At 54.1% G+C, this 26,526-nt stretch overlaps 1 protein-coding gene across 4 annotated transcripts; it reads left to right on the plus strand.

Moving 5' to 3' along the window:
- The first annotated feature begins 4,598 nt into the window (after nucleotides 1-4,598).
- LOXL4 (lysyl oxidase like 4) lies at nucleotides 4,599-25,134 on the plus strand. Of its 4 annotated transcripts, none has more exons than XM_074373798.1 (15): nucleotides 4,599-5,214; nucleotides 9,293-9,607; nucleotides 10,193-10,371; nucleotides 11,235-11,440; nucleotides 12,845-12,883; nucleotides 13,052-13,271; nucleotides 14,121-14,307; nucleotides 14,489-14,643; nucleotides 15,360-15,527; nucleotides 16,526-16,688; nucleotides 18,991-19,234; nucleotides 20,340-20,455; nucleotides 21,137-21,273; nucleotides 21,663-21,774; nucleotides 23,855-25,134. In XM_074373798.1, the coding sequence occupies exons 1-15, from the start codon at nucleotides 4,614-4,616 to the stop codon at nucleotides 23,923-23,925; spliced, it is 2,913 nt and encodes a 970-aa protein (XP_074229899.1). In that variant the 5' UTR covers nucleotides 4,599-4,613; the 3' UTR covers nucleotides 23,926-25,134. The 4 variants fall into 4 exon arrangements, with proteins under 4 accessions (XP_074229899.1, XP_074229900.1, XP_074229901.1 ...); XM_074373799.1 differs by having other exon boundaries at nucleotides 14,124-14,307; XM_074373800.1 differs by having other exon boundaries at nucleotides 4,599-5,187.
- The last annotated feature ends 1,392 nt before the right edge of the window (nucleotides 25,135-26,526 follow it).

Consider the following 26,526-nt stretch of genomic DNA (forward strand, 5'->3'; position numbering starts at 1 on the left):
TGCGGGGCAGAGACGAGGTAAAGCTATTGGTATCAAATCAAACTGAACATCCAGACATCTGTGGGAACTCAAGGCCTTTGTGCTGGGGATCCCAGAGGTGAAGGTGGAAACAGGGAGTCTCTGTCAGGTTCTCTGCCTTTCGGCAGCTTACAGGTCATTAAGATCCTCTCTGTCCTACCCCACCAGATCACCCTCTTTCCCAGACCTGCGCCCTCCCAGCAAAGGTATGAATCTGTGAAGAGTTAAATAACAGCTCAAGACGGTACCAGGAGAGATTAAGGTTCCTGCAGCCCAGCTCTAATCAAACCCACCCCCCACCCACGGCCCTCCTCAGAAAGCTTCCGTGGCCCCCCACTACCTGCCAAGGTAAGGCGGAGGGGAGTGCCCACCTGTCTCGGACTGGATAGCCCACAGTTCTCTAAACAGAACTTGAGAGACATGATACCCCACCCCACCCCCAGGGCTTACCTCTAAGCCCCATTCCCATCTCCATGTCACACCCACCACCCCCATCCCCATCCTTAGACTGCACAAGGATTCCCTGCTTTAGGGGGCATCACTGTGACCTTGTCCAATCTCGCCCTCCCCACAGGGCATGGAGTTCACAAGGCCAAGGGAACGTGCCCACTGGAGCCCCCATCCCATTTCCATACCCGGGCTCCAGGAATTCTGGCCCAAGAGGCCCAAGTCTGCTCCCAGCTCTATCTTCTAAGTACAGATGACACCTCCAGGCTGTCCACCCAGGCTCAGGTGGCCAAAGGGCCGCTGTTGTGGAGGTCTGGACAGGGCCCTGGTGCGTGTGTTTCTGTCACAGTGGAAGGCCCCTTGCTGTGTAGGGTGGCGCAGAGGGTGGGAGAAGGAGGCGGGTGGGCTGCATTGGGGCTCAGGGCCAGGGGTAGATACTCCTTGTAATAACATGTCCAACACAGAACTCCAAGAAGCAGAAAGTTCTGGATTCAAACTTGGCCTTCCAGGTCTTTCTGAAGGTATATTTGTCAATACACCTTGCAGGAGGACAGAGCATGTTTTATTTGACAAAGAGTTTGATTTTTAACTCCTGGATATGAGGCGCCCTTTGACTCATCCCAGGCTTTGCACCTGGTGGGGTGGGCCTGTCCAATTCCAAATGTGATTGAGCAATAGAGATTTTTCTGAAGGGGAAAGGGAGGGAGGCAGGGGGTGGGGAAATGACATCACATATCACAAAGCAAAACTTGCTATAAAACATCCGTTTAACCAGCTCTTCCCTCACATGTCCTCTCCTTACTCAGCCAGCTCATCTCCCCTTTCTCCCCTGGGTCCATCTCCTTGGCCAGCCTCTCCAGCTTTGCTAGATCCACCTCCTTGCTCCCCCACCCTCAAGGCTTCTCAAGGTCTCCTCAGTTCCCATCCCGCCTCTGAACAGAAGTCCTGTGCCTGACAAACAGCTCTCAGCAAAGGAAAAGCCTGTCTTAGGTCAGAATGGTCTCTTCCCCCGATTTGTTCTGCTTTGCGTTATCAGTCTCCATCACGGCTGTGTCTTTGAGTCATCTCTCCCACTGGGCGGTGAGCAACTTGAGGGCAGAGATTGTGTCTGGTTCAGCTCCATGACTCTTCCAGCACCTTATATTTTGAAAGCATCCATGCAAAGTATCACGGATGGATTCGTAGAGGAGTTGGAATCTGAGTTGGGCCTGAAGGGCAGGTGGAGGGTGAAAATGAAATCAGGAGAGGAAAGCAGTAGAGGGAGTGGCAACAGTGGTCTCCGTATCCTTTGGGCCTTAAGGGCAGGTGGAAGGTGAAAATGAAATCAGGAGAGGAAAGCAGTAGAGGGAGTGGCAACAGTGGTCTCCGTATCCTGTGGGCCACAGGGAGCCACTGAAGATTCTTGAGCTGGAGCATGGCAAGGCATTAGGAAGATCAGTCCTCACAGGATTTCCTGAAGTCAGAGATCGCTGAGATGTAGGGAGGAGGGGAGAGCAGTTTGATCCTGGGATGTCAGAGGGGTAAGAGGGCAAAGGCAGGACAGACGGATGCAGGAGGCCATACATTGGGCTCAGCAAAATGGCTTGCCTGACAGTTCAGTCAGGCAGAACTAGAACTCAGGTCCCCCATTCCCAAGCCGTACAATTTCCTCCATACTGAGTCTCCAAAGAGGTGGGGCTGGACTCCGTCTCGAAGACCACTGAGGAGGAAGGTTTGCCCAGCAGGGACGGCACTGGGGACTCTAGCCGGGTCCTCCCCAGGTGCTTTCGTCCGAGGTCACGGCTTTCTGCAGGAGGTGTTGGCCTCCCCACCTGGGAGGAAAGCACAGGCTCTGATTTGGGCAGGTTGGGAACACCCCATGGGGAAAGGATTTGTGTTAGGTACTGTTTAACTTCTCAGCTCCTCACTCCGGGACGGGTGAGCAGATGGTGATGTTGACACCTGGGGCCCTGGGGTGTCAACCACCTCACTTTCTCACCTCTCTACCTAGTGAATCATATCCATCCTTCAAGGCTCTTCCATGAATCTTTCAATCCTCAGACTTCCTCCTCTATAACCTCACAGGCCTGTGCTTAGGCTCCAGTCTACCACTTGCTACCCTCTGCCAGTAATAGCTGTGTGTCTTTGGCCAACTCACTTAACCTCTCTGGGCCCCAATTTGTCATTTGTCAAAGGAGGATGATGAAAGAAAGTATTGTTCATAGGAATTAATTTTAAGATTAAATGAGATGACACCTAAAACACCTGCTCCACACCTGCTAGCTGTGATGATGATGACGATGATGCCTTGTCTTTTGGTTGACTATGGGTCTGTCTCCCCAACAGTCTGCAAATTTCTTGAGGACAGGGATCACATCCGGGTGTCTGCTTCTCCCCCATCTCTGGCTCAAGGACTCACACAAGCAGGCCCAGAAGTCCTGCGCCTGACAATCCACCAGCACTTACTGAGCACTTGCTCTGGGTGCTAAGTCCTGCGATAGAAACTGGGTTTAGAGACAAATAAGCAGCTCAAGGGGCCTCCAGAGTCGAGCTGGACACAGACTTGTAGATCAAGAGTGCAGCAGAGGGTCTCGGCGCTGGCTGGGGCTGTTAGCACAGTCAGGCATGAAGGAGGAAGCAGGCAGTCTCCATCAAGTCAGAGCTTAATGAGATGAACTGAACTGTCCCATTTGACCCCCAGAGCAATAGCATTTAAGGATGAGGAGATGATGGCTCAGCAGAGAAAATCTCACCACTATTAAGTCAGGGGCTGGGCAGGGGACCCGAGCCCCTCACTTCTCAAGGAGGGGGCTCACAGTACCCCCCTACCCCATGCCCCCCCACCTCGAAGTCCCTCCTTCCACTGCTCCTCAGCCTCAGCCTCTGCCCAGAGCCTTGCATGGTAAAGGACTTCCGGGCAACATCCATTCATTCCCTGGGCTCTAGCCCAGGCCAGCCCCTGGCCTCCAGGGTATTTTTAGTCGTGGGCGGCCAGGCCTGGGAGGGTGATTGGCAGCAGATGGAGCACATGTTTTCTGAGCTTTCCGTGTTGTTCCTGGCTCAGCATGAGAGGTGGCTGGGCATGGGGAGGGGGCCAAATCATACCTGGCACCCCAGCCCACAGCTGCCTCATTGTCCCCGGGGGAGGGGCTGGGCCGCTACTGCTGCTGCCACTGACCCAAGACTGGGAGCATTCTTTCCTGTTGATTCATCACAGGGAATGCTTTGGGCCCAGCTGGGGTGGGGCAGGGGCACTGGGGGGACATCTGGGACATGGGCGGCCAGGGGTGAACAGTAGTCCTCCAGTGGCCCGGTCAGTGTGACCTGGCTGTCACCCAGGAATAAAAAAGGTCCACCTTGCCATCCTACCCCTTATCACATTCTGCCCTGTAGTGTTTGTTTACATGTCTGCCTCCCCCACCAGACGGGTAGGCCCCTCCCATCCACTCTGCTGCAATGTCTAGCACCCTGGCCCCCTGTCTAGCAAGTCGGAGAAAATCAGTAAAGGTTTGCTGAATGAATGAGCCTTTGGAACGACACTCAGGCAAGGTGGGGGAAGGGTGGGGTCAGGCTGTACTTATCTGGGCCTAGGGAGGAAGCTGGGAGGCTGAATATCTTCCCATTGTACAGACGGGGACACTGAGTCACTGGGAGGAACCAGGACTAGGGGAAAGAATTTAGCGGAAAGGGGTTGGGCTCCAGGCCTGGGTGCCCAACGAAGCTGATGTGGCTCCCCTCTCTCAGCCTCTCCTACTTTTGTCTTATTCCACAGTCTTCCCCCACACCACCCTCTACACCCTCCCGCCACTAGCCTGTCAAGGACCAGAACTGCCCCATCCAACTTTGTAAGGGGTTATAGTGGAGGATTTAAGTTCTCAGTTATGGTTTATTGTGTTGGAGAGCAAGTCAGTCATGTATCTTGGGGCTCAGTGTTCCCAACTGTACAATGGGCAGAAAAGAGGCCTCACGCCCCCGCAGTACTCAAGAAACTTCGAGGGACAGGGGCAATGGAGAGGGCTGCCTGTTACTCTATAGACAGCACACCATCCTAACCTCATTTGAACAAAGCCCTCTGGGCCCCCTGCCCGCCCCTGCCCGCCGTCGTCCCCGCAGAAGGGAGTCTGTGTTGACCTAAGTAACCAAGCTGATGGGATCCGGACCCTAAGTCAATGAGGCTCTCCCACGTGAAGGGCGCTGAGAACCTTCGAGACTCACTGAATGTAATCCCCGGGTCAATTCTGGGGATAGGTGGATCACCCGGTTTTGCAGAGAAGGAAACTGCGCCGCAACGGGAATTCACGAGGCCACAGCTGCACTCTGGGCAAACGCAGCCCGCTGGCGCTGAGCCTTTCCCGGGAACTCCGATCCTCCCACAGTCCCTCCTGCTGCAGCGCGCCAGTTCCCTCCACGGAAAACAGCTGCCCCCTGGAGTCCCGCGACTGAGCGACCCCAGGACTTCCCGGGCCGAAGGGCTGCGGGTGGGCCCCGGGGGCCTCCTGGCCCGCGTCGGGGGTGGGGTGGGGGCGCTCGGCCGTCGGAGGAGCCGGCGGGCGGGGCGCCCGCCGAGTCCAGGTCCGCCCGGGGGCGGGGCCTGCGGGCCTCCTCCGCGGCGGGCGGGGTGGGGTGGGGGGGCGCCAGCGGGCCGCAGGCGGATAAAAAGGCCCCAGGGCGCCCCAGGAGGCCCGTTAGCGCCGCTCCGCCGCCCAGTCCCGGCCCCAGCCCCGCACCGTCGCGCTCCAGCTGGTGAGCTCCTGCCTGGCCCCTGGCCAGGTCTGTCTTTTGCTGTCCTGTCAGTCCGACGTCTGTCTCTCTGAGGGTCTGCAAGTTTCTGAGGGTTCCTGAAGGCTGGGTATGGGAGGAATGGGGGTCCCAAGAATAGTTAGACCAGCCCCTAGTCGCGCACCAATCTGCTTCTAATGAAAGTGACCAACTTGGGGAGCTTGGCCTAAGGCCAGCTCAGGGTGGTGCGTCTCGGCCTCGGGGTGCCTGCGTGTCTTGTTTGTGAACATGTTGCGTGTAGCTGTTTCTCTTGCCGTCTCACGGAGGGTGGGGGGAGAAGGGGCGGTGAGGGCGGAGAAGGGAAACAGCAGGTGGGATCAGATGTCATTCCTGTGACTTGGGGGACAAAGAGGCAGGGTGGAGTCAGGCACTCCAAGGAATCAGACCAGAACTGATTATGCTGGGGTGGGAGGTATTGGGGGACAGAGGATGGAGGACGGCCAGAGGGCTCCAACCTCTACATGTCTTCTGCCTGGACAGGTGGAGCTCAGGGCCCAGCTGCTGGCTGGCACTGTTTCAGGTCACCCCAATCAGTGGTCCCAGGCAGGATATCAGGGCTAAGAGGGGAAGCCCCACTTCCTCCCCAAAAACCCAGAGAGAAGAGGCTTCGAGGGATTCCTGAGGCTGGTGCCCACCAGGACAGCACCCCCAGCTCTCTCCTGAATACCCTTGGGCATTTCCAGCCTCCCTAGCAGGACCAGATCAGGCCAGGTGCCAGAGTCCCCTGGCAGCACCTGGATCAGGTGCCGGTCTACTTCAAGCTGGAAGGATCCTGAATCTGTCAGTTGGTTGCACTCAGCTCTGGCACCCACCCCAGTGCCCTCACACCATGGCTGGGTCATAAATCAACCAGCAACAGGGTGGAATTTCATTCATCTCCCTGCTTCCCTTCCTTCTTCCCCTCCTCCTCCCACGTCCAACTCCCTCTGCCTGGGTGTGAATCCTGGCTGCGCAAGTTACTTATCTTCTCTGGACTTCATCTTCTTATCTGTAAAGTGGAGATAAGTATTCAACAAATATTTTAAAATGTACTATTAACCTCTCCTCCTCCTCAACCTTCCTTCCCGTTACCCTGTCCCTTTCTCCTTCATTTGGGAAAAGAACTGCTGCTTTTGAGGCTATTTTCTTCTCTAAGGGAGGCTTCTCAGCCTGGTTCTCTTCTCTGTGTTCAGCACTGGGGGAACATTTATGGGGAGACACTCCACTGGATTGTGGACACAGAAAGTAAAGACATCAAGTGCTAGGAAGGGGGGGTGGTCTGGGTGGGGGACTTCGTGGAGGGCATAGCATTTGAGCTAGGTGTGGAAAGGTGTGTGGGAATGTGATAGTCTGAGACAGAGGGAAAGGGTACTCCAAGTAGAAGGAAGAATGAGAGCAAAGGCTTGGAGGCTGGGAATTGAAGGAAATGTTTGGGGAATGTAAGAAGACAAATTTGATGGGAGCGGAAGCTGTGGAGGGGCCTGCAGTGGGCAGGAAGGCAGGGAAGAGGGGCTCTCCCTATACAGGACTCGGCCCCTTGGAAGGGAGGGAGCCTACTGGCCCAGGACTGTCCACAGCTTTTAATAAGACCTCCACAGTACTCTGGGGACGTCAGCCACTCAACAGACTTGCTCAGCCCACCCCTGGCTCATCAAAACATGTCACAGATGGGGGACTCCCAGTGCCACCCTATCATTTTAGAGATGTTGCACTTGCATCTCAGAGAGAGGAAAGCACCTGACTTGAGTCACATAATTTGGTGGCAGAGTGAGGAGCACCCAGACTCCTGGGGACGGGGAACTAGGTCATCAGACCAGACCCAATATGACCACTGGGTCCTAACAGTTGGAGGGCCCTGAGGCCAGTCCTACCATCCTCTCCGGTCATCTGGGGAAGGTCCTACCCACAGTGACTTCGGTTTGGCTCAGTCCCTAGCTGTCCACCTCCTCCTTAGGGGTGCGTGGAGGAGGGAGGGACTGGGGAACTCCCAAGAAGCAGAGAGCACTCTGCAAGTGGTGACAGCCGCAGGGAGCCCCCACAGGCTCCCGACTGGGTAGTGACATGAGGAAAACAGTGCTTAAGTCTGGGAAGGAAGTGTTGCAAAGAAGGGTATCAGTACTAGGGACTTGCTGTTGAGTTAGGATGCAGCCTCCATTCCTTCTTATCCAGAGGGGCTGGGACCACCCTGGACCAATGGTTCTCTAGTAGCTGTTTCAGTTGCTGTTAATAATAGCTGTCAACTGAGAGCTTGCTCTTCTAAGGGCTTAACATGTATTCATTCATTTAATCTTTACAAGAATCCCACCCCCATTTTACAGAGGGGTAACTATTGCATTGAGAAACTAAATCACTTGCCTAAGACCACCCAGAAACCAACTGGTGGAGCTGAGCCATGAACTCAGGCAGCCTGACTCCCAGTCTGCAGGCTTAGGCACTGTGTTTTGCCACCTCATGTCCACCCAGCTACATGCCTGGCACTTTCCTGGGCACCAGGGGCACAACACAAAGTCCCCGCTCCCATGGAGCTCCGTTCCTGAGCCCATCTCGGTGCACTCCTAGGAGCCTACTCCCCTAGTCCCGGGCTCGCCAAAGCAGGAGGATTGGTGGCTAAAGGGCATAGGCCTGGGTGCGGGAAGAAATAAGGACTAATTCCAAACTAGAAACCAGCCTATGGGGAATGGAGTGGCAGGGGGTCTTGTAAGACCCTCCCTACTGAGACTGACCAGCTATGGGATCCCCCAAGAATAGCAGTGGCCATGGAAGCAGGGGTCTCCCTAGAATGAGTCCTTTTAAGACTCAAGCATTGAACAGGGAGCCAAGGACCCAAACTTTCTCCACCCGCTCTTCCGGGCCGGGCTCAGCTCCCCATCAGCAGTAGAGCTGGCCGTGGAGGAGCTTCTGTACTGATGGCTATGGCCACTCTGACAGCTCTAACCGGCAATGACTGTCCTCTGTGCTCTTCCCAACCCTGCTCTCAGGACCAAGGCTGCTAATGAATGAGGGGGAGGACCAGCCCCCAGCTCATCTGCTGTAAGGACCTAAATCTGATGACAGCCTCCTGGAGATGGGAGCCCTCCCCTGTGTATGGTCACTTCCTAAAACCCTCCCGTGCCCCTCACTTCCTACAGGATGAAGGGCAAACCCTCTGCATGGTGCACATGGCCCTTGACCATCTGGTCCCAGCCTGTCCCTCCACCTCTGTCCCCTCCAAGCCCCCAGTACTGCAGTACAAGGTTAAGAGAGGGCATTTCCTGCTCTTGCACATACTTCCCTCCTTCCCTCTTTCCTCTTTTCCTCATCCTGTTCTCTCTACTGGGAAGTCCTCCTTTCCCACCCAGGAGAACTCATTCACCTAAGGCTCAGGTTAAGTGTCCCTTCTTTGAAAGTTTTCCCTGAGCTTCCTGAGAGCAGGGAGTAGTGTTCATTTCTGTGTCCCAGCACCTGGCCTAATATAATTGGCCTGAAGCAAGTATTCCAAAAACATTTGTTGAAGCAATGTTTGAATCATGCATGCAGATGGACATAGATCTAGAACCTGCTGTGTGGCTTGGGCAAGTCTCTTAAGCTCTCTAGGTCCTAATTCCTTACTTCTAGATTGAGGAGATTGAACCAGATATCATTAATATCTCCTCCAGCTCAGACATCTAGCCCCTGGGGGCTCCCCATGACTCAAAGGGAAGGCCAGCCCCTCTACATATAAGACTGCATGAAAAGCTGTTAATTGAGCACTTCCCACGTGGTAGGCTTGTGATAAGCACTTACTTACAGCGTTTTATTCAGCACTCACAACACTGGGAGATAAGGATTACTGTCCCCACTTTGCAGATGAGGAGACTGAGACTCAGGAAGGCTAAGCTTCAACTTCCTCAAGGTCACATGGCCAATGAATGGTGGGTTTGAACCAGATCGACTAACCTCAGAGCCCAGACTCAGTCTGTGCCACCATACACACACACACACACACACACACACACACACACACACACACACACACACGGAAGGACCTGTGCTATCCTTTGTCTCTGGCAGCAGAAGAGGCCTGAGGTCAGGGTAGAGCTGGTGATCACTGTCATGTTTACTCATTCCCCAGGTGCCTTGACCTCAGCTGCCCCCGAAGTCACCATAATGTGGTCCCTACCAGCCAGCTTCCTGCTGCTCCTGCTGCTCCTGCTGCTGGGCCAGGCCCCTCCCAGCAGGCCGCAGTCACTGGGCACCATGAAGCTACGGCTGGTGGGCCCAGGGAGCAAGCCGGAGGAGGGCCGCCTGGAGGTGCTGCACCAGGGCCAGTGGGGCACCGTGTGTGATGATGACTTCGCGCTTCAGGAGGCCACGGTGGCCTGCCGCCAGCTGGGCTTTGAGGCTGCCTTGACCTGGGCCCACAGCGCCAAGTATGGCCCAGGGGAGGGTGAGTGACAGGTGCCACCCGGCAGGATGACAAGGAGATGGTAGTGGGCTCCTCCCCAGGGCTGGGCTCCCTGAGGCTCCAACAGAATGTGTCAGACTCCCACCTGTCCTTTAATACCCAACTCAAATGACCTCTTCTGTGAGATGTTTCCTGAGTGCTCCTGCTGCAGATGACCCTGTCCAACCCTCCCATTCTCACTGGCAGTGAGGCCACCACCATCACCGCCATTACGGCCACTCAACTCAAATTCCCTGAACATAGCAATCAACACACAGTAGGTGCTCAGCAAACGCTGTTGAGTGAATGGCTAGATGGATGAATGCGTGAACACATAGATCTAAATACTGGACCTACATGGCATTTTCCAAAAGCAGATTCTATAGGACCTGATACCAAGAGGAGGCAGTAGGCAGGGTTGTAGATACCAAGATCCCAGGAGAACCAACTCCTCTCCCCCACCCCCATTTTGTATTCAGCCATTGGAAGAAGAAAGTTGATAACTGTTGGGTCCTATCCAGGAGGTAGAGCCCGTGACTTGCCTCTCTGTGCTTGTCCCTGAGCATCCCCCCATCCCATCCCCCACAGGACCCATCTGGCTGGACAATGTGCGCTGTGCGGGCACAGAGAGCTCCCTGGACCAGTGCGGGTCTAATGGCTGGGGTGTCAGTGACTGCAGCCACTCGGAGGACGTTGGGGTGGTGTGCCAACCCCAGCGCCAGCGTGGCTATCTTTCTGAGAGGGTCTCCAATGCCCTCGGGCCCCAGGTGAGGAGGCTGTTCAGGCCCTGGCCTGAGCTGAGGGTTGGGTCAGGGGACAGAGGGCCTCCAGGTGATGAGCGTGGAGGAGGAGGGAGGGGAAGGGAGCAGACTGAGGGCTAACAAGCATCCCTGGCACCCAGTGCTTGCTTGTGGCCTGGAGCAGGTGCATGGATAGAGGCCCACAGCTTGAGGCAGGGCGGACAGAGAATCAGAGGCTGGGCCTGCCGGGAATCACTGAAGCTGCTACCCATGAGAGAGGCAGTAGGGGGTAGGGGGTTGCCTTACCCACAAGGCCTGGCCACAATTGCTGCCTCTTCCTGGCACAAACAACCCCGAGCTAAAAACAGCCCAAACCAAACAACAGGAGCAGGCAGGGCAGGTCTCTGGCTCTTACCCTTTGCTGCCAAGCAGCCTCAGTCTGAGGACAGTTGGCCCTGGCCCACTGAATGTGGGGGCTCCACACTGATCTAAGTCATCCAGGGCTAGGGTTGGGTGGGGGAGTCTCGTGGGCCAAAGGATCCCGCTGTCAGTCTCAAGCAGCTGGCCTGTGCCCAATCGCCAGCTCTCCCCAGGGTGGCAGGAAGAAGGTCCCCCGGTACCCAGTGGAAGCTTCCCAGACTCCAAGGGCTCCCATCCTGATCCCAGGGAGGGCACAGATCTGCCTGCTTCTCCCTGGGGTTGAGAAAAGGACCCTAAACAAACCGAGCTTCTGCCTGCACTCACTGTGTGGCCTTTGGTGAATGCCTCCCCATCTCTGGGCCTCCGTTTCCTGGCCTGTGCAGTGAACCCCAGCTTTCCCATGTGAAGACCTGCAGCAGCCTCGGCAGGGGCAGGAATCCTGGGGCTCATGGTGACCACTCATCCCGCAGGGCCGGCGGCTGGAGGAGGTGCGGCTCAAGCCCATCCTTGCCAGTGCCAAGCGGCGTAGCCCGGTAACTGAGGGAGCAGTGGAGGTGAAGTACGAGGGCCACTGGCGGCAGGTGTGTGACCAGGGCTGGACCAGGAACAACAGCAGGGTGGTGTGTGGGATGCTGGGCTTCCCCAGCGAGGCGCCTGTCGACAGCCACTACTACAGGTAGGAGGACAGCTGGGCGGAGGGCCACGGGGATTGGGCGTGCAGGGCTGTGGGGCAGTGGCTGTGTGCATGTGTGTGACACGTGTGGGACCTTGCAGGGTCCAATGAGGCTGGCAGGAGTGGGTGTCTATGGGAGGACACTCATTGGGTGTTGGGATTGGGAGGGAAGCAGGCCCAAGTGAGGAATGTGTCTGGACTTCCTGGGTTAGGGATCCTTTGGAATAATTAAGACAAGATTGCAGATAAACTTCCAGACCCCGGGGAATTCCTAGAAACAGTCAGAAAATAAACATTGTACTTGCCAATCAGATAAAAAGAATTGAGTATAGCACAGAATCCTCCCAAAAGGAAATGTAAATAAATGTAAAATTGTGTCCCTGATTTAAAATTTAGACTTAACTAGTAAAGATACGGCGCTGCCCACAAGTGCAGACGACCTGAGTCCTGGCCTCTGAGCTCTGCCGATAGCGAGCTCTGGGGCCTCGGTGAGGCATCTGGGCCTCAGTCATCTAATCTGCAGGGAATTATCTCAACTTTGTCCTAGTGAATTTCCTCAACTCTGATCCAAGCCAGGCTTTGACTGAGCTGCGTGTAAGTCAGGCGTAGGGTGGCGTGGCACTTGGGAGAGGAGACAAAAATATTCTGTCAAAAACGTGACACCACTGTCACGAGATTGCATCAGCCTGTAAACGATGCTCAGTCACCACCCCACCAGCTCTGTCAGTGCAAACTATTTACGTTTCTCATCAAGGGATGGATCTCCCACAGTCTGTCTTAAGTCTTCCACCCTTTCCCATCCCCAGTCAGACTTAGTTGCTCTGTCCTGTGTCTCCGACTTAGATGACCCTGGTCTCCAAGACCAGCCACGTGGCTCTATCCTTGCGGATGACTGGGATATGGGCCTCTGACTCCCTACTGGTAATTGCACATCTGCGCCTGGCTGACGCGCCTACCACCCATGAGGAGGGCAGCCCTGATTATAGCCTCAGTGTCTCTGGGTGGGCAGTCCCTACCAGAAAGGCCTTTCACCTGTCCCCAAGAGGGCCTTTCCCCTGGGCCCCTTCCCTTGGGTTGCTTCCTAAAGGCTGCCCTTTGTCTGGACTGGAGAAAGGGTGTGCTTGGAGCTGCCTGCCCCAGGGGCAGCCCAGTGCAGAGATACCTCACTTTGGGGTTAGTCGGGGGACCTTGCTAGGCCCTGCTTTCCCTCCCTGTAAAATAGAGACCGTCATTACCTGTGGGCTGGCCACCCCCTCAGGGCTGTGGTGAAGCATTGAAATAAGGTTCGTGGATGAGTTTACAAACCGTGAAGTCTGGTGCAAGCTCAGCAACAACCATGAGGAGCCAGGGTAATGGGGGTAGGACTTCTGCACACACTCCACTCCCTGCCTGTTTGCTCTCCCCCAGGAAAGTCTGGAATTCGAAGATGGAGGATCCTAAGTCGAGGTGAGGAGCAGCACCCTCGGGGGAGGATGGAAAGGGGTGTGGCACCAAGGGCCTTTTTCCTCTCCCTTCCCCGCCAATCCCCCCTCCCCGCCCCCATGCCTAGGCCTCCTGGAGTCCTGAGCCCGTCCCTCAACCCCTTCCTCACCCTCAGTCTCCCCTGTCTTCCAGGCTGAAGAGCCTGACGAAGAAGAATTCCTTCTGGATCCACCGGGTCAACTGCCTGGGAACAGAGCCCCACATGGCCAACTGCCAAGTGCAGGTGGCACCAGCACAGGGCAAGCTGCGGCCGGCCTGCCCAGGTGGCATGCACACTGTGGTCAGCTGTGTGGCAGGGCCCCGCTTCCGCCCTCCGAAGGCGAAGCCCGGGCACAAGGAGTCCCGGGCAGAGGTGAGTCCCTAGAGGCTCACACGCAGGCCTGGAGGCACAGCCCCCTCTCGCTGGACCCTGCCTGATGGGGAGGGCCTCTCCAGGACAGGAAGGGGAGAAGGGGCGAACCACCCCTATCAAGGCGGCATCGATTTCCACCAGGAGGAGAGCAAATAACAGAATGGTAGAACCTTGGGATTTATTTTAAAAGGACCGTTTATAACCCTACCGTAAGTGGAAAGCTAACATCACTGGCCATGAATAGAAGGTAACCGTAAAAACAGTAACTACCTTGTAGCTGCATCCCACTGAGGGCCGAAGGTATCGAACCTGAGCCTGGCCCTTTGCTCCGAAAAGCAGTGAAGAGGTGCCGGAGAGGCCTTGCAGACACGGCAGCACCGTGTGAGATGGTCTCCTCGATGAACTAGGAAGGGGTGGGAGAGGATTAAAGCGGAAACAACCTCCCCACAGTGCGTTTAATTAATACCACATCCCTGCAGCTCTCCAAAATCACTTCGCAGATCTGTCTGGGAGGCGTTGCTCTAGTTTAACCCGAAGGACAGCCGCAGCTGGGCGAGAGGAGGGGCTTGCCTCGTGATCAGGGGGCAGGCTGTGACGCCCAGGGACCCAGCTCCTAAGGCTCTTTTGTGAGAGCTAGGAGTTGTTTTTGCTGGTATTTGTGTGGTGGTTCTTTGTCACTGAAGAAAAGGGGGTTGAGAAAAATGACTTATTTAAGGTAACAGCCACAGAAGTCAGAGGTGGGGCTGGACTCAGGTCTCTGGCTCTGCCTGGCCTGAAGGGGCTCCCGTGGTGGCGCAGCCCCTACCCTGCCTCCTCCTCCACCCTCCCTGAAGCCGGGGTTTCTCCCAGCAGGAGATGAAGGTTCGGCTCCGCTCCGGGGCCCAGGTGGGCGAGGGCCGGGTGGAGGTGCTCATGAACCGCCAGTGGGGCACGGTCTGTGACCACGGGTGGAACCTCATCTCCGCCAGCGTCGTGTGCCGTCAGCTCGGCTTTGGCTCTGCTCGGGAGGCCCTCTTTGGGGCCCAGCTGGGCCAAGGTGAGTAAGAAGGCCTGGGGTGGGGTGGGTTGGGGTGGGAGCCTGGATGGGCCACTGGTCCACCCTTTGGTGGCCCTAGGGTGCCAGGGCCCAGAAGTGCTCCCCTTCTGTGGAGGAGAGGCCACAGGTGTGGGGCTGCAGAGATGGAGTCCCCCACAGACCTTGTCCCTCCCTTCTGCAGCGCTGGGGCCCATCCACCTGAGTGAGGTGCGCTGCAGGGGATATGAGCAGACCCTCAGTGAGTGCCCATCCCTGGAAGGGTCCCAGAATGGCTGCCAACATGAGAACGATGCTGCAGTGAGATGCAACATCCCTAACATGGGCTTCCAGAATCAGGTGAGCTCGGGTCTGGGCCTGGCCTCCGGTCGGTGCTGGGAAGCCCTGACATAGCCCCAGGACACAACATGGAGCCAGTGGGGAGGGGTCACGGGAGGCAGCTAGTCCTGCCCTTGGAGCCTGCCTGGAACGCCCTCTCCTCTGAGTCTCCCCTGGCTTGGCCTACTTTCCCTCAGGGCCAGGCTCTGGCCTCAAGATATCAGAATATCAATGCAGACTCCTCGGGGGGATGGGTCTCCCACCACACCCTCTCAGGTCCCTGTGAAGTCAAGAGAAGGTGCCTAGGGCAGAGGGCCACAGGTATCCTGCTGGGGAGTGGCACTGAGAGGCTTCGTGGGATGGTCAGAGTTCAAGTGTCACGCTAATGTGGACTGTGAACGAGTCTCTGATCTTGGTTCTCTTCTGTAAAATGGGGTTTTCTGTCTCATAGGGTCATTGTGAGTGGGACAATATAGATATGAAGCCCTTGGCAGTTGTCAGGTCATCATTAATGGTAGGAGTTCAAGTAGCAGGAAGGCAAGGACCAGAGCAGGAGCCCAGGTGCAGGCGCTTTAAGTCAGATTCCTCAAGTGGGCAGGGACATTAGGGACTATCTGATAAAATGTCCTTAGGTCCAGGGCCACGCGGCAGCTGGCCTGGGCAGGTCTCCAGGCTGGCAGCCCCAAGCTCTCCCCTCCTGAGGTGGCCCTGCTCCTCACACACCCTGACCATTGCAGGTGCGCTTGGCTGGCGGGCGCAGCCCTGAGGAAGGTGTGGTGGAGGTGCAGGTGGAGGTGAACGGGGTCCAACGCTGGGGGGCTGTGTGCAGTGACCATTGGGGCCTCAATGAAGCCATGGTGGCCTGCCGACAGCTTGGCCTGGGTTTTGCCAACCATGCCATCAAGGTAGGTCCCTATTGTGCTCCAAAACTTCCTGTGCTAAAGCTGCTCACCCTCCATTCATTCATTCAACAATTAATTATTGGGTGAAACTGGGTGCTGGGGATACTGTGAACAAGACAGGCGTCCTGCCTCACAGAGCAGTCAGTCATCCCGTACAGTCAAGTGAGGGAGGCAGTCATTCATAAAATGTTCACACAACAGGCACATAATTGTGTCTGCAGGGAAGATGAATAGAAGTTAGCCAGACGAGGTGGAGGAGGAGTAAACAGCCCACGCAAAGACCTTGTGGCCAGAGGCAGCTTGACTGGGTGGAGGCAAGAGCGAGTGGTGTGACGTGCGAGGGTTGGGGAGGAGGCAAGGGCAAGACCATTCAAAGCCTGCAGCGCAGATTTGTAAAAGGCTTCTTCCTTGCTGTGTGACAAACCATTGGGGTGGAGATTCACGTGAATGCAGGGAAACACACTGTAGCAGTAGCCCAGCTGAGAAGTGATGCTGGCTTGGACTGAGCTAGTGGCAGTCATGGGGGAAACAAGTGGATAGATTCAAAAGATATCAGGGAGACAAAATCAAGAGGCTTGGGGCATTGCTGTGATGGAGAAACCTCTTCACCTTCACTCGTGCTGCCTGCCGGGCAATGCAGGCACATCTTGCCCTGGAGAACTGGGCTCGACCATCTGGGGCTGTATAAAGAACAGCTGGGGAAATGGGACAGGCCTGAGTGGGCAGGAAGGGAACAGGGCTACCCTCTTCAAATAGCTGAGGCCTGCAGTCGGGGAGAGGGGTGGGAGCAGGGCCAGTGGTGGATATTTGTCTCAATACATGGAAGAAATTTCTAATACCAGAGGGGTCCAAAGAGGAACTAAAGATTTTCAGACCAAGGCTGGGCACAGCCCGCCCGGTGGGGATGGTCGGACAGGGTCCATGCCTCAGATGGGAGTTTGTGGAAATGACTCCAAGAGCACATCTCAGGCCTAACTGGGTGACACTGGCTGTTTTCTTAGGACACCTGGTACTGGCAGGGGACGCCAGGGGCTGGAGAAGTGGTGATGAGCGGGGTGCGCTGCTCAGGCACAGAGATGGCCCTGCAGCAGTGTCAAAGGCATGGGCCAGTGCACTGCTCCCATGGCACCGGGCGCTTTTCAGCCGGAGTCTCCTGCACAGACAGTGAGTAACAGGAGGGGCCAGTGGGACAGGCAGGCCTGGGCTCCCCAATTTGGCAAGCCTGCACCTCCTGATCTCAGGGAGGGCCCGAGTGCTGGTCCCAGCTCCACCGCAGGCAGGGTTGGGGTGTGGAAGGAGGGCTGGATGTGGAGCATCAGCTCTGCCATTTACCAGCTGTGTGTGGCCAAGGCACCTGCCACATGGGATACAGACCCTGCCCTGCCCATCTCATGGAGTTACTATGAGAATTAAAACAGAAAATACGTGAAAACGTAAGGATACACAACAGTGTTTTTCAACTTTCATGTCATGACCAATAAATTAAACCGAAACGGGACAGAAAAACAACAGAATGTGTTATATTTAGTAAGGGTAGTATTTTTCTCCTGGAATTATGTACATGTGTACTAGGTCACAACATAAAATACATTTCTTACTGTGGTGTATAGTAGGAAAAGAGTTTAAAAGCTGTTGTAGAGGGTATGGAAATGTGAGGAAACGTGGGCCTACAGTGGGCTGTGGGATTTAACCAAAAGGCTTTAGGACAAGACCATTTTGAGGCATCGGTCTGCCCCACGCCCCCAGGTTCTTGGGGTAGCAGCATCTGCTTGACATCTGCCAACCAGGTCTGGGCCCAGATAACTATATCCATTCCAAAGGCTGCAGGTTGCCACCAGCCGGAGTGGTTACTTGATCTTCTTCCCAGCGAAGCTTCAAAGCCAAGACATCTTTAACCTCTGTCAGCGAGCTTTAGGGCCACCTCTCTGTCTAGCGCACACTGGAAGAACACCAGCCTGCAGGGTGATGGGGCTTCAGAGAGGGCCTTCCCGGCACCAAGACTCCCAGCACACTGGGGGCCTGCTCCCCACCCTCTCCTCTCCTGGGAACCTTGTTCCCCTCTGTTCTACTGCCTGGAGTGGCAGCTCTCCTGAATGCATTTGATGCTTCAAAGTGGCTGAGCACAGACAGCTGACCTGCCACCTCCATGGCCGTCCCCATTTCTCCTCTGTGACTTTCCTCACTTCTTTCTTGTCTTTACTCTCTTCTCATTCTCTCTGAAAAAGCACACCTTTCCCTCAGGAACTCTAGGGTTTGTCAGAACTCTAGGGTTTGGCATACCCTGGCTCTTTCCAAAATATACCAAAGGAGTTTCAGTAACATTTAGTGACAGTACAGACATCAGACAGCAAACCAGCCACACCCTCAGTCCCACCCTCGGTGCCTGTCCACTGCAGTAAACCCGTGTTCCCATCTCAGCATCGTCGGCGCACGGGTTCACCCACAGGATGGCTCTGCCCCAGATCTCAACTATAACCCTGCTTTTGCACGAATAAGCATTGAGAATAGGCAACTTTTCTCTCTTGATTTCACATGGTTAATGCTGTGGATCTCCACATTTCTAGACTGACACATGTGAAGGACAGCAGTGGTAGAGGAGGCAGGGGCTTCCGAGGAGGGTAAGAGCCCCGTGACAGAAGGGAAAGGGAGAGGCACTGAGCAGCCGAGGGAGACACAGCCTCCAGCACATTAGACTTTCATGCACAGAGAAGCACCAGAATGTCCACAATGCCTCAAAGGAGGATGCACAGGATGAACAGTCTGGTGTGAACACCATGACAGCAGTCAGGGTAGAACAGGAACCTTGGAGGAAGCACAGGCTTAGGAACGGCAGCAGAATGGAAAAGAAAGGCAGAACTCAGGAGCAGGCTCGGAGACGATCTCTTCCAATTCTCGCTCCCAGCCCTCTCCCCTCTGTGCCTGACACTGAAGGAGCTGAGGCCCAGAGAAAGAGTGACTGAGCTGAGGTAACCAGGTTAGATATCAGCAGAGCTCCCTGAGGGGTGAGATGAGCGTGGCTACAAAGGCACTTACAGGCTGGGCAGTATCCTGCAGAAGAAATACTAGCTTACATCAGCTGTGTGCTGACCATGGGCCACACGCCGATCTAAGCATGTTGTAGGTATTATCACATTAATATTATTATCTCCATCTTACAGTTGAGGAAAATAATAGACAAAAAGTTTAAGCAAGTCACAGAACTAGTTAATGGTGTAGTCGGAAATTAAGCCAAGACAGGAACCCAGGTGGCCTTGCTCCAAAGCCAGCAAGCTTCACCGTGACACTGTAGCTGCCTCCCAGGTCAAGGCGCTAGATCTTTCCTTTGTTATTAGAACTCGCATCTCCCGACTCCTAAACCACCATACTCTTCCGGGACCCTCCAAGAGCTTATTCCGGGGGCGGCCTGTCCCCCGTGCCAGGGAGCAGAAAAGGCTGCCTGCCTAGCCTCTGCGCCTCCACTGCCCAGGTGCTCCGGACCTCGTGATGAACGCCCAGCTGGTGCAGGAGACGGCCTACCTGGAGGACCGGCCGCTCAGCCAGCTGTACTGTGCCCACGAAGAGAACTGCCTGTCCCAGTCTGCGGACCACATGAACTGGCCCTACGGACACCGGCGCCTTCTGCGCTTCTCCTCACAGATCCACAACCTGGGCCGGGCCGACTTCCGTCCCAAGACGGGACGCCACAGCTGGATTTGGCACCAGTGCCACAGGTTAGTGCCTGCTTATGCCTTGGCTCTAGAGAGACAAAAAGCATGATCCAGGGACCAAGCCAGTCTGGTCTTTCCCTGGCCCCAGGCAAACTTTCCTGGGAGGAGTGTGCGCTCTGGGAAAGAGCCTTCCTAGTTGCCCTACTGGCCTCGCCTCCAGGAGGCAGTGAGGAATCCCGGGGCATCAGTCTGCCCTCTCCATCACTTTCTTGCCTGCCCTGGATATGCCCACTATCCGTTTCCTACAGCAGTGTCCAGCAGAGCAGTCACTGCCAGCAGAGCTGGTCTGTTAAAATGATATTGGACAATTTCTTTGTTGGGCTTAGGCCTCGTCTTTAAAAGCCGGGTGAAGTGGAGACTCCTAGAAACCTCGAGACCCAAAATAGCCACCCCATCCAGGATGCTGGCTCTGCAGGAAAAGCTTGCTGGGTTTTGCAGCAGCAAAGCCAGGCCCCTGAAGAGGAGCACAGACACTGGCGTTGAAAGGAGACAATGAGCATTCTTTCCTACCAGGAGTCTCCAGCCCAGACAGAAGGAGAGACGATGTCTGCAACAAAGGCAGAATGGAAAAATGGTGTTTTTGCTTGAGGACACAGGCGTGGGTGGGGAAAGCTGAGAGGAACGGGCAGTGACTTCATGACTTGGCCTTGCTGAGCTAATAAGCACCTTTCCCTGTAGCATGAACAGAGTTGTCATTAGAACTGGATTGGAAACAATGGTAGCAATTTGGACCCAGGCTGGCAAGGAGCGGAGTAAGCATCCCTTCTCAGCAGCTCTGCTCTGAGGCTGGTCCCTAGAAGTGTCCCTTCCTTCTACCCCCAGGGTTCATGCCTTGTCACCGGGCACAGTCTCCTGGAGCTTTTACCTCTCCTCACCTGGGGTGAGACCCTAGGTGATGGGGCATCTGTGTCTTGCTGCCTGGCAGGGGTACCAGCAAAGTAGGGCATGGGTCACACTAATCTTGGGTTTGGGAGGGAGAAGGGCATTGCCCTATTATAATGTTCCTCTCTGGGTAATGATGGGGCCCAGTGCCTCAGTCTTCCCTGCCAGCTCCTCCGTGAGGATCGTCTCCTGTTGCTGCAGGCTGACAGCTCTGCCCCCTCTACAGGCACTACCACAGCATTGAGGTCTTCACCCACTATGACCTCCTCACTCTCAATGGCTCCAAGGTGGCTGAGGGGCACAAGGCCAGCTTCTGTCTAGAGGACACAAATTGCCCCACAGGTATGTGGTTTCCTGTTAGCATTATCCTCCTTTGTTATATTCCTTGGCCCCTTTGGGTTCAGGATGGCCTCTGTCCTGCTCAACAGCCTCAGGCATCTGGAGACTGGCCTGGCAACAGTAAGCTTTGGAGGCCATTCAAACAGATCAATTTCTTAACTTCTCTACTTCCTCTGCATTCCCAGCACACCTTGTACCACTTTTAAGATGCTTAACACTTTTTTTCTTGGATAATAGTTGCAGAACTGTTTCACTTCTACTGAGTTCTCTGAGGGCATGGAATGTGATTCCTATTTGCAAACCCACAGTCCCCAGCCCTTAGGAATGGCATGGTAAAACACTGGCTCTTCAGAGGGTTGGATGGATGGATGGACAAGTGAATTAACAGAGTAGGGCTGGAACCTTGCAACCACATTTCCTAGGCCAACAGGAATCTCCACTAGAGCATCCAAAGAAATAACCTGTCACAGAGGGGCTTTGCTACAGTGCTGGATTCCTGGTTAGCAGGAATTCTAGCACCAATTGGCAGGATATTTAGCTGAAGCTCAGGTCCCTAGTCTGATGGCGTTCAACTGGCAAGGATGGTGTGAGGATTAAACGATAAAGGATGTGAAAGACCTAGCAGAGTCTTGGTCCCGAGCACCTATTCAGTGCCTCAATAACTGTCAGTACGCTCCCTTACAGGAATGCAGAGGCGCTATGCGTGTGCTAATTTTGGGGAACAGGGAGTGACCGTTGGATGCTGGGACACCTACCGACACGACATCGATTGCCAGTGGGTGGATATCACAGACGTGAGCCCTGGGGATTATATCTTCCAGGTAAGTGGGCTTGGGGATTCCCCACAGGAGCTCCATTTCTTTCAGATGTTCCAAAATTTTCCCTGAGGTCCAGTGAAGAAAGAGAGCTTCATAAATAGGTCTCTGGCAGGTCTGGCAGTTGAATGAGCTATACTGTTAGGGAAAGAATCAGGATCCAGAGGACTTAGGTTTGAGTCCTGATTCACTGAACAATGGACAAGTCACAGTTCAGTCCCCATCTATAAAATAAGGACATTAATGCCCACTTTCTGGGGTGATTGTAAGGATTAATGAAGCAAAGAATACGAACACGCTTTGTAAGGCTACATGAAATGCAGGGGATTACCACAGCCACAGTCAACCCAGAGGCCAGATCACCTGTTTTCAGCCGTCCTCTGCTCTCACTCCAGGTGGTTGTGAACCCCAAGTATGAGGTGGCAGAGTCAGATTTCTCTAACAACATGATGCGGTGCCGCTGCAAGTATGACGGGCAACGGGTCTGGCTGCACAACTGCCACACAGGTAACTGTGGGCCACTGTGAGACCAGCCATGTGTGGGCTTGGAGAGCTGGAAGCCCCTAAACGCACCTGTGTGTGACTTCAGTGTGTGCGTACAAGGCTAGGGATGGGACAGAGATGAATTTACTTTGACAGCTTCACAGCGGGTAGATTTCTGGAGCAAACTGCCATCAGCCTCATGGCCTTCTGTAGAAGAGTAACCACCTCTTCTATATCCCGCGTTGTCCTTAAGGCTGTGTGGATTGTAAACTCATCTCCCATCTGTCCTGGAATCTTTCCTGTTACTTTAGGCTATGTCCAGATTTCCCTTTCCCAGTGTTATTTCTCCCCTTCTTTTCATATGGTCTTTCTTAGTTGCCTACATCCTAGGCTGACTGCCTCAAAATGTAGAAGTCCCCCAGATCTGTGCTGCAATTTCCAGCTGTGATTACTGCTTACAAGAAGGGGACCGTGGGGAACAGGACACTTGCAGGATTGGTAGTATCAAAGAAGCAACGATCCAGTGGGGGACAGAATAAGGAAGTGGTTGCCCCACTTGTCTGTAAAGAAAGGTCGCAATCCCTCTGTCTTCAAGCTTCAAATGCTTGCATTTGCTGTGGGGTGTATGTGTTCACACCCACACGTTGCATACATGGGGTGGAGCAGGATTGTCCATTCAGTCAATGAACATTTATTAAGACCTTCTGTGTTGAACACCGTGCCAGGTACTAGGAACACAAATAGGAGTAAAATGTGGAGCTACGAGTCAAGTAGGGTAAGCAGACATGAAAATGGATAGCCCCAAGCCTACTGAGTACCCCAAACCACAATTAACTAATGCTGAGCAAGCAGCATTCTCCCTAAGCAACAGACTGGAAGCTAGCCAAGGTTTCCCAGAGGGAGTGATATTTGAGCTGGGTTTCAAAGGAGAGGCACAAGTCAGAGAAGGGAGGAGTAGGAGAAAGAGCATAGGATTTGGCTTCAGAGGGGCTTCACTGGGTACCAAAGCCAGTCCCACCACCTTCTAGCAGTATAAGTGAGGAAATCTCCAGCTCAGAAGTCTTCTCTTTTGTAAAATAGGGCCATGTACTCAAACCCACTAGAGACCTTTGCAGGGAGGTTTACGATGGTTCTAAGAGGATGGACTTCATCCTGTGGCCTTCTGGGAACCACTGACAGTCAAGGAGGCAAAAAGATCAGATTTGTGTTTTCAAAAGACAACTCTGACAACAGATGGAAGACAGTGAGAAGAGGAAGAAGAAATAGTTGAAGGACTGGAAATTGTGTGACTGAGTAGATTCTGCTGCTATTGAGACAGGAACGGGAGAGAAATAACAGGAGTTGAAACGTAAGGCTGCCTGTGTGGAAGCAGAACCCCCACAATGCTGGGGGCCGGCGGCACGGGGCCCAGGGCAGTGAGGAGGGAAGCAGCAGCATGCAGCTCTGACCCCTGCCAGGGTCCTTGCAGAACACAGAGGGCACACTCAGGTGAGAGTGTGAAGTTATTGAATGAAAGGACTATACAGAGGTGTGAGTAGGACTAAGATGAGGGGTGTTGAGACGAGTAAGACAAGCAAGAGTGGAATGTTATCACTTTAGGCTGGAAGAGGCAAAGGGTGTCCTGGAGCCAGGCGACAGCTAGAGCTGTGGGGCAGGGAAAGCCTGGCCAGACAGAGTCACAGGAGACCATCACTGCAGACACGGGAAGAAACACCCCGACCTCTCTCTCCTCCCACCCTCTAATCTCCTGCTGTTGCTTCCCATGGACCTAAATCAACCAGAAGCCAGAAGATGAGGGAGTCAGGGCAAGGCAGTGTCTAGGGGCCAGGTCTCCAGGAGAGCAGAGCAGGGTGGAGAATGAATGGGGGGGGGCAAAGGAGAGTAACCAGCACCACCCTTCCCACTCAGTACACCTATTCTTCCTGATGTCCCTGCAGCTACACATCTGTCAGCACCTACTTCTAGAAAATGGGTGGTTTGTGCCCATGAGTAACCTGATGTAAAGGCCAGGCTGGGGCAGAATGTACTGGTGTGTTTGTGAAGTTGTCAGGGAAGGATGAGACTGGTCCGGTTGGCCTCTTACCTGTCCTCCTTTGCTCCACAGGGGATTCGTACCGGGCTAACTCAGAGCTCTCCCTGGAGCAGGAGCAGCGTCTCAGGAACAACCTCATCTGAAGCCGTCACCGCACACTCCTAGCTGCTGCCCACACACCAGATACCTCAGCTTATTGGAGCCATGCCCTTCACAGAGCCCTAACTCAGAGGGAAAGGGGCCGGTGCCAAGGGGCACCAGCAACACGCTCAGGAAGCCTTTTGATGGCAAGATCACCAAACCAGGATGGCACTGCTCCCTCAGGATGGCCCTGGGCCTGTCCCCTAAGGGCCTGGTCTCTGGACTATGGCTTCCAGGTTTTATTTAGCTGAGCTCCTCTTCCATAAGGAGACCTAGTCTTGCCTCAGAGCTCCTGCTTCAGGAGCAATCAGTTCCTTAGGGATGGACTACGGCCCAGTTTCCCATCTAAATGGTGCTTTGCGAATGTCTTGGAGGAGGACCAAAATACACAGGAGGGGTCAGCTCTCTGCTAGGAGCTCAAAGCGACACAACTTGTGTCCAAGTCACAACTGGCAGGGAAGCTGGTGAATTCAGTCCCTTGCTCGATCTGTCCCCATTCAGAACTCAGCTGTCATACTCTCTAAGAGTCTGTTCTTCAGTGTCCTTCCCTTTATCCTACTGCACGTATGGGTATTTCTGATATCCCTGGAAGCTTAGGCCTCAGGCATCCCCTTATCTCCTGATGGGCCAAACCCACCAGTCACTGAGTGCTTGAGAAGGGGCTAGAGTCACAGAAGTAGCCAGATAGGGCCTTCATGCAGAGCAGCAAGAGAAGGCCAGGCAGAAAGACTGCTGGGGTAACATGGACCCCAGCCACTGTCTCAGCCTCTGCAAAGGGAAAAACACTTGCCATAAACCTGGCAGGCAAGATCACTGTGCTTCTCAGGACTGGCCTAAATGTCAGGTCTCCCAAGTTTCTGGAGTGAATGTTGCATTGAATAAAATTTTGCAATGGAAAGAACATGGGTCAAACAAGCCACTCATCTCTGCAGGAAAAAGAAGACAGGTCTGGTAGGGTGAGGGAGAGCAGACCATGGAGAAGTCAGAAGGGAGAACATTTAATTTGGTTAAGGACTAAACCTAGGAAAGGCCACCACCCCTGCTTGATGTGGCTGTGAAATGCCCTTGCTCAGGTGATACAAAATTCCACGGTCTTCTTGGACATGATTCTTAATCCTTTCTCCACTTAGACACACTTCAGAGATGATCCTTACAGGTCTGACACCCTGATGCCAATAAACGTTGCTCACTATGGACTGCTAGAGAGACAAGACTGGCTCTGATTCTTTGTAGTTCCCAGCACACTAACTCTACCCCTTTTTACCCCTGGTGACCTGGTGATCAAGATGTGCGGGGCACACATTCTACCCACAACAGCCCCACTACATTTCTCTGATAGTAGCTTACAGCCTGCTTCCCAATTCCCTCCCCAGACTCCATGGTGAAACATGGATTGGAAAGGTTAAGGTATAAAAAGTAGGAGGAGAGAAGAAAAAGTCCAAAGATTGTAAACTTTTATAACCAAGGCTAAACGGCCAAAGTAAATGGTGGTGGATGGGGCAGAATTACAACAGTACTCCCCTCCCCCCATCATGAGAGCTACCCTTCCTTAGGGAGTAAAAAGGGACCCGTTCTGGGGTATCCTCTGTGAATACAAAGAAGTGCTTTCTTCCTCCTTCTCCTCTCCCTTCCCTCCTTTGGGCTCCCTCATCTCCCTCATTAGGCAGAGGGCACATACTCTTTTGGCATGGCGGTTTAGGTAAACAAGGGAAGGACTGATTTCCTGTTGGATTCAGCAAATGTCTCCCAAACAGTAACAACATTATACTCGCACATGCAGCTAATGGTCTGTGAAAGAATGTGTAGCTAGTGGGGGAGCATGTGGTGACTGATGACTAGATTCAGGCGAGGAGGTTACCCACAGCTTCTTGTGGGATCCAGTTTCCAAGAGGGCCAGAAAAAGCAGGCCAGGCAGCCAGCCACCGGCTCTGTTCTCAGTCTGGCTGCCCACATCACACATTTGATAGGCGCAGCCAGTTCTAATTCTTGGAAAAAGCTCTACAAGGGCTGTGCTGTTATACCTCTGAGTTGAAAGGGAAGGACACGGAAAGATGTGACTGGCATGACCTGTAACTAGATGAGTAATGTTAACAGAATACCAACCACCAAATTCCAGACAGAACCAAAAATGTCAGAAGATTTTCACCTTGGCGTTCTGTAGTCTGAGAGAGACTGAAGTGCTGGGAACCTCAGTCTCCCTTGCAGAAGCCTTATTTATTTCTATTCCACACAGACTTCCACTCCATGAGGAGCATACTGGAATTCAAGGGGATTGTATCTTTCTACTATAAATTCCAGGTGATACTGGGATTCAGATATCCGACATACAGGAAGCAACATATATACACAGCAGAGTGCATTAGCTGTCTCCTCGAATATCTAAGAAAGGAGCCAGTGGCAGCTACAGCTAGCTCTCCAGCTAGCTCAGCTTGTGAAGGCACAGTTTAGATACAGTCAAGGATTTGGTTCCCGTCTGGACAAAGTCAGTGTAGTCTGTGCTGGGCCAGGGCATGTCCTCTTACCTCCAGCCAGTATACATCAATTGCAATACTGGAAAAATACAACTTAAAAAGCACATTCTCTACTAATGGTAGAAGCAGCAG

This window comes from Camelus bactrianus, chromosome 11 (assembly GCF_048773025.1).
Source record: "Camelus bactrianus isolate YW-2024 breed Bactrian camel chromosome 11, ASM4877302v1, whole genome shotgun sequence".
In the NCBI taxonomy this organism is placed as follows: domain Eukaryota; kingdom Metazoa; phylum Chordata; class Mammalia; order Artiodactyla; family Camelidae; genus Camelus; species Camelus bactrianus.

Bases quoted from the DNA above. Each gene is read 5' to 3' on its own strand.
- LOXL4 (XM_074373798.1), top strand. From the start codon at position 4,614: ATGAGGCTCTCCCACGTGAAGGGCGCTGAGAACCTTCGAGACTCACTG. The intron at 14,308-14,488 runs GTGAGTAAGAAG...TCCCTTCTGCAG, and splicing joins TGGGGCCCAGCTGGGCCAAG to CGCTGGGGCCCATCCACCTG. The intron at 19,235-20,339 runs GTTAGTGCCTGC...CCCCCTCTACAG, and splicing joins ATTTGGCACCAGTGCCACAG to GCACTACCACAGCATTGAGG.